We start from the raw sequence: 6,608 nt of genomic DNA on the forward strand, positions 1-6,608 counted from the left end.
CTCATGCTGGACATTTCATGGGCTTCAGGTCCTAGATTCAAACCTCTTCAGGGTCAGAAAGTTAACAGAGAAGTGGCATGAGCATATCTGTGATCACCTGTCCCCAGACAAAATGACCTGAAAGGACCACTTTGGTCATAAATCTGCAGTAGGGCCAGTCATCTGCACAGCATCGCCCCGGGAACCTGGCAGGCTGGCGGGGCCCCCTCTGAGCTGCGGTCGGCTGGCTGCTCTGGGGTCTCGGGCCCTCCCCACGTAGACTCCACCCCCACCCTGCTGGGCTGAGCAGCCATCCCATCAGCAGGGTACATGGAGATGCGGGAGGTGTCCTCAATGTCGACACCTTGCCCCAGAGTTAGTGGCACCATTTCTGCGATGTTCACACACCCCCCCCCCCCCCCGGCCCCCGACCCCTCGCAGGAGGACTTGGGAGAAAGCGTGGGCTTCACGCTTGACGGGGGTGTCAGAGTCGCCGGGCCATGTGAAGGTGCCGGGGCGGTGGTGTTCTATCAGATTGTACTGGAAAATACAGCAGTGTGTGTGTGTGTATGTGTGTGCCCACATGCTCTTATGTGAAAGCAGTCAAGAGAAAGGCGAGGAGGGAAGCCCAGTGACTTCTGCGTGCTCGGCGCGCTCTGTGTGCAGTGCCCTAGGGTCCTCACGGTAGCCCTGCCAGGCAGGCACTGTCATTATCTGCTCACACATGAGGAAACCGAGGCACAGAGAGGTGACGTGACTTGCCCAAAGCCACACAGCCCAGGCGCGGAGGAATCTGTAGCACTGGTTTCCTCATTAGCACACAGATGTTGCTTACCTGGTGTTTGGCAAAAAACGTGACCTGGAATCGTAAACTTGGGGCTGCTTGTGGTTCAAGGGGAGACGGGTGGCCTGCGCAACCGTGGAACCCTCTTTCTCCGAGGCTGAAGGGCAGGCCCCACGGAGGGTGGGGTCTGCACGGAGCTCAGGGGAAGAGGTCCGAGGCGGTCCTCCTGGGGGGATTTGCAGAAGGAACGGGGCTGGGGGCGTGGGGCCACCAGACACGGTCTCCCCTGCATCCCGGGGCTCAGGGCTCTCCTTGGAGGGCCAGCCCTTCCCCAGGAAGGTTGGTCCCGGTGACTGGCCTGACCCCGCCCACCACGCTCCGCCCATGATGCCCCGCCCACGATGCCCCGCCCACCCCCTTCAGGGCCTGGGGCCCAGCCCCGCGCAGGGCCACCTTGTGCCCATGCACCCCGCTCTCATGGCCTCTCCCCAGCTGGTGCGGTACAGCGCCGAGGGCCTGCTGCAGCTGGGCCCCCTGGGCTCCACCGCTTTCCTGCCTGACTCCAAGTGCCTGGTGGATGACGGCAGGGGCCGCACGCCCGCCCTGAAGAAGTGCGAAGATGTGGCCCGGCCCGCGCAGCGGCTGTGGGACTTCACCCAGGTCAGCGGGCCGCTGGGACCCCTGGGTCTCTGGGCCAGCCCGTGGGGGGAGCTGAGGGCAGTGGGGGCCGAACTTAAAGGTCCAGGGGGGCTGGATCAGCTCTTCCCACATGAACCCCCTCCACAGACGTTAGGGGATCTGCTGGCAGTCGCGGTCAGGGAAGGGCTGGGCTGGTCCCAGCACCCTGGCTGCCTCCTCAGGGCCTCGCTGCCCCACACTGCCTGCTCCTCCAGCTTCCTGGAGGGGTGAGGGGGAAGGGTTTCGGCAGAACGGGTGGATTCTGAGTGCCCCAGCTGCTGATTGAGTGGGACCGAACCGGACTTGCCCAGAGATTTGTTCAGGGCAAGTGTGCTAAGTTGCTTTAGTCCTGTCGACTCTTTGCGACCCCATGGATTGTAGCCTGCCAGACTCCCCTATCCACGGGATTCTCCAGGCAAGAATACTGGAGTGAGTTGCCTGGCCCTCCTCCAGGGGATCTTCCCAACCCAGAGATCGAACCTGCTCCTGCTTCTCATAAATCTCCTGCATTGCCAGGTGGATTCGTTCCCACTACTTCTACCTGGGAAGCCCCAGAGATTTGTTGAGATTGACCCAACTCCTCCCAAGCAGGAGACCCTGGGACAGACATGTGCACAGTGCTCTCTGGGGGCTCCCATTACCGCAGGAATGAGCTGTCACTGTGTCACGTAGAGTCAATGAAATCAGGGTCCCCAGGAGGCTGGGTTTGGGGCCAGGACACTGAGGTCCACAGTGCATGGAAAGGACCTCTGGAGAACAGAGAACAGAATACAAGCCTGGGATCCTCAGGTTTAGGCCAGAGCCCTTGATGTTGGAAGGACCAGAGGGCCTGCAGAGGTGGCCAATGGGCAAATCGGACCTGCCAGGGGTCAGGGGGGCATATTGGAGGGAACACCCATCTCAAGGGCCCTGGAGTCCATTGTTTTGATCATTCCTGGGACCCCAGGAGAAGAGAGGTGGCTGTTGGGAGGCAGTGTTGGAGGGCAGATGGTCAGTGGGGACAGAGGGATGGGAGACAAGAGGGCTGGGAAGAGGCAGGACCTGACCCTCAGGTGGCCTTGGCATCACCCCCACTTCCAGGAAGCTCTCGGGATGGGACCCATGGGCTCACTGGGTCTCCCTCCCTCGCAGGGTGGCCCCATTGTGAGCAGAGACACGGGCCGGTGCCTGGAGGTGGAGATGTCCAAGGATGCCAACTTCGGGCTCCGCCTGGTGGTGCAGAGGTGCTCAGGACAGAAATGGACCATCAGAAACTGGATCAAGCCGGGGCGGCACTGACCCCCAGTCTCACCCTGCGCCCGCACCCCAGTGAAGAGTCCGAGGACCTGGGGCAGGTGTGGAGCCCTCCCACTCAACCCACCACTCGAACCCAGAGGGCCTTGGTCGTGCCTGCACCACCTTGGGTACTGACTTCTCCGTGGCTGCTGGCAGGCCCTGTCACCTGAGACCTAGGGGCCTCCCTGTGCTCTGCAGGGCGATGCCAGGACCAGCCCCCCTCCAGGAGCACAGACCTCCCTCAGCTGGCGGCTCTGCCTGAGCGCATCAGCTGACAGCCAACTCCAGCTCCAGATCATGTGCCTTTTCTACGGTATTCCTGTCCAGCCGCCCACGGCCACTTCTCTGCATGTGCTGAGCCCCTGTCCATCCCCCAGGCAGAAATAGCCCCCTGTGAACTCTGAGCTCCCGATGTCTCCAGCCCTGGGTGGGGCTGCCCCTGTGACTATCTCCACCTAAACCCTGACTGGTGAGGGGAGCGGGGCAGCAGTAGCTGTGGTGACATCAAAGACAACCCCAAGGGCAGTGCTGGGTGAGGAGGCGGCTGTGACTGCTTTGGTCCAGGAAAGAGCAATTAAACATACACACCTGATGTCTCGTCCACAGGAGCTAGTCAGCAGTCCAGGGAGGGATCCCTGTTCTAGCGGCTAACCCAGGGTCAGGCGCCTTCTCGTGTTACTCTAAGGCAAGGGTCAGCAAATGATAACCCATGGCCCCTTGCCTATTTTTATAAATAAAGTTTTATTGGCACACGGCCACACCCCTCTGTTCATGTATTGTCCACGGCGGCTTTCATGCTCCAGGACCAGAGCTGAGAAGCAGCACACCCCCCACCAGGGCTGTCCTAAGACCTCCAAGACGCCCACTTGGGCAAGAGGATGCTTCATGATTGCACTTAGAATTGCAGGACACTGGGAAGGAAACTGGAGAAAAAGTTCTGGCTGTCTCTTTCCCCCACCAGGCCCAGTGCCAAGCAACAGTCCAATCCTAGCTGCTAACTTCCTTCCCGATGATGGGCGTCTTCAGCTGTGGCATCAGTGAAGGGCCCCAGGGCAGGCTGGGCTCACCCAGCCATGGAAATGAACAGCAGATGAGACGCCAAGCTGCTGAAAGCCGACCAACTGTCTCCTCCCACGCAGAGGGTCTCCTGGGGATGGAAGCTGGGGGCACCATCAGTGGCTTCCTAGTTTCTCCCCATTTTTTTCTTTTGTTTTTATTTATTCGTTTATTTTTGGCCATGCTGGGTCTTCACTGCTACATGAGCTTTTCTCTAGTTGCAGCGAGCAGGGGTTACTCTCTAGCTGTGGTGTGCCGGCTTCTTACTGTGGTGGCTTCTCTTGTTGCAGAGCATGGGCTCTAGAGGGCTTAGTTGCTCTGTGATGCATGGGGCTTAGTTGCTCCATGGCGTGTGGGATCTTCCTGGACCAGGGATCGAACCCGTGTCTCCTACATTAGCCTGCAGATTCTTTACCATTGAGCCACCATGGAAGCCCTCCTCCCCGTTCTTAGAGAGTAATCTGGAAGGCAGGGTGGCAGGGGTTCCAAACAACAGGGCTTTAAGCTGGGGGGAACTTGAAGATCTCTGTTCTCACCTTGCTGTAGCCAGGTAGTCTGTCTTCCCAGAAGTGGGAGAGTGGCCCTTCCCCCTTGCCTCCTGGGTTCCCCCATCTTGCTCCCTGCCTCCCAGCACTGCCTCTTCCTAGGAGAGGAAAAGTCACTTCTGCTAGTGCCAGGGATCTCATATCCTGTTGGTGAGGGGGCCAGTTTTTCCCAAAAATGAGCTTCCGAAAGAGATGAAAGCAGAAGTGTTACTGAAGCAAACTTGGGTCCACTCACCCACACACACAGTGAAGCCAGTGTACTAACCGGGGTTTGTGGCGAAGGAAAGTGCAGGCGCCAAGCAAGGAGTCTGGGAAGTTCGTGCTCAAAAGACGCTAACTCCCAGTGGCTTTCAGGGCAAGATTCTTAGAGATGGGATGAGGGAGGGGGGTTGTGGGGTACGTGATGAGCTGGTGGACATTCTTCTGGTTGGTTGGTGGTGAGGTAATGCCGTTAACTTCTCCCACCTAGTGGGGGTTTCAGTATCTGCAAAATAGCTCAAAGGGAACTTCCCTGGTAGTCTAGTGATTGAATCCACTGTCAAATGCAGAGAAAGAGGGTCTGATGCCTGTCTGGGGAACTAAGCCTGTGGACCATAGCTACTGAGCCCGTGTGCCACAACTAGAGAAAAGATCCCACATGGTTGAGAAAACCAAACATTTAAAAAAAAAAAAAAAACAGAAACAATACTGTAACAAACTGAATAAAGATTTCAAAACAAAACAGTCACTGGCCAAGGACTGGTCTTCAATAATTCAGAAGATTCTGGCAAGTGAAGTTACAACAGTGTAACAGTGTAGCAGCCATTAGCATGCCAAATGTATTGCCTATGCTTTAAAATAGAAAACATCACAGGCTCGAACTTATAAACCTCGCTCATGTTACAATTCATTAGGCAAATTGACAGTCCCGTCAAAGCTGGGTGGTTTGCAGCCCACACAGGATCCCACAGAAGCCTGACACCTGGAAAATTGCCTCTCAGCGTCTTGACAAACCTCTCATCCTCTTGGGAGGCGGGGAGATCCCGTGTTTTGAAAGCCTGCTCTTTCTGTCAGGGTCCTGCCTGCCACCAGGACACATGAGGACAAAGGCATTGACTGGGCAGGCAGTAGCTGGGTCCACGGGCAGCGGGACTAAATCAGGTCAGCCCACAACTGCCCAGTGCCATCCATGCTCTCATGCCAAGAGGCTGCTGTCTATCAGAACCAAGATGGAATCTAGCATCCTTCTTCCTAACACACGGCCAGCCAGCACTCTTGTTTCTGTTGCCTCCAGTCCTTACCGGCCTCCTGAGCACATGAATCCCTCATGAGGTTGGCCCTTTTCCAGAAAAACTGCCGTAGAATCCAGGGGGTAACTCCATGCTAAGAGCCCCTGCCCAAAGTCAGTTGGGAAGAAAGTTGAAGATGGACCATGATTCCCATGCTGCCATGTGGGGCCAGCCACGTGGTGGAGCCGCTGGGAACGGTCCCTGCAGTTTTGTGGTCGACACTTGGTCACAGCTGGTGGGACGTCCCTGCCAGTCGAGACTCTGCCTGCACTCCAGGCATATGCTTGTCTGGGGCCAAGTTCACAGAGCTTTCTAATTCATTGTGACATGCACTTTCATCATCCCCCTCTGTAATCCTGGGTTCAGAATAGCCACTAATGTCATCCATGGACTGTACTGAAGCCAACCCAGCCCCCCTAAACCCTCTACCCCTTTTAACCACTGGTCCGTAGTTGAGATCACCTCAGTGGTTACCAGCATGCATCGCGTCTGTCAAACAAAGGGAATTCAACACAAGGAGTTGATCACACAAGTTACAAAAGGGCTGAGGCATCTCAGGGACTCATCTTCCATGGGCTGAAGGGACCCAAGAGAGGACAGTGTTACTGGAGCCAGGAGTCGGGGCCCCTTGTGAGGACTGGGACTCCAGAAAGAGGGATGGGAGAGACACGGCACTTCCAGAAACGCTCCTGAAACCAGAGCTGGGGACGGAAGCACCCTGGTTTCTCTCTACCCTCCAATTCTCCAACGTTTCCTTTTGGCTGAAACTATCTGGAGCTGAAGGACAAGAAATCATGGGATACAGAACTCTCCGTGCAGCAGAGCAGGGACGTAGGGGCGGGGTGGGGTCCGAGCACAGACTCGAAGGTGGTGGCCACAGGTCATCTCAACGGGACAGGATTCCTGACTCTGACAAGTGCAAGCTGGGCCAGAGGGTCGCCCTTCTTTCCAGAGGGCCCAGGACACCCCCCTCCCCATCACAGGACCAGGACTGGGCACCAGAGGCTCACGGAACAGCACCCT

General features: G+C 57.1%; 1 protein-coding gene across 1 annotated transcript in view; it reads left to right on the forward strand.

Moving 5' to 3' along the window:
- The window catches only part of GALNT9 (polypeptide N-acetylgalactosaminyltransferase 9), a 118,205-nt gene extending 115,486 nt beyond the window's left edge, over positions 1-2,719 (forward strand). The window contains exons 10-11 of the mRNA XM_068990123.1: positions 1,256-1,423; positions 2,573-2,719. Coding sequence (XP_068846224.1) covers positions 1,256-1,423; positions 2,573-2,719 — 315 coding nt within the window. The remainder of the gene's footprint in view (positions 1-1,255; positions 1,424-2,572) is intronic.
- Positions 2,720-6,608: the final 3,889 nt, after the last annotated feature.

Source organism: Capricornis sumatraensis, chromosome 17 (assembly GCF_032405125.1).
Source record: "Capricornis sumatraensis isolate serow.1 chromosome 17, serow.2, whole genome shotgun sequence".
In the NCBI taxonomy this organism is placed as follows: Eukaryota; Metazoa; Chordata; class Mammalia; order Artiodactyla; family Bovidae; genus Capricornis; species Capricornis sumatraensis.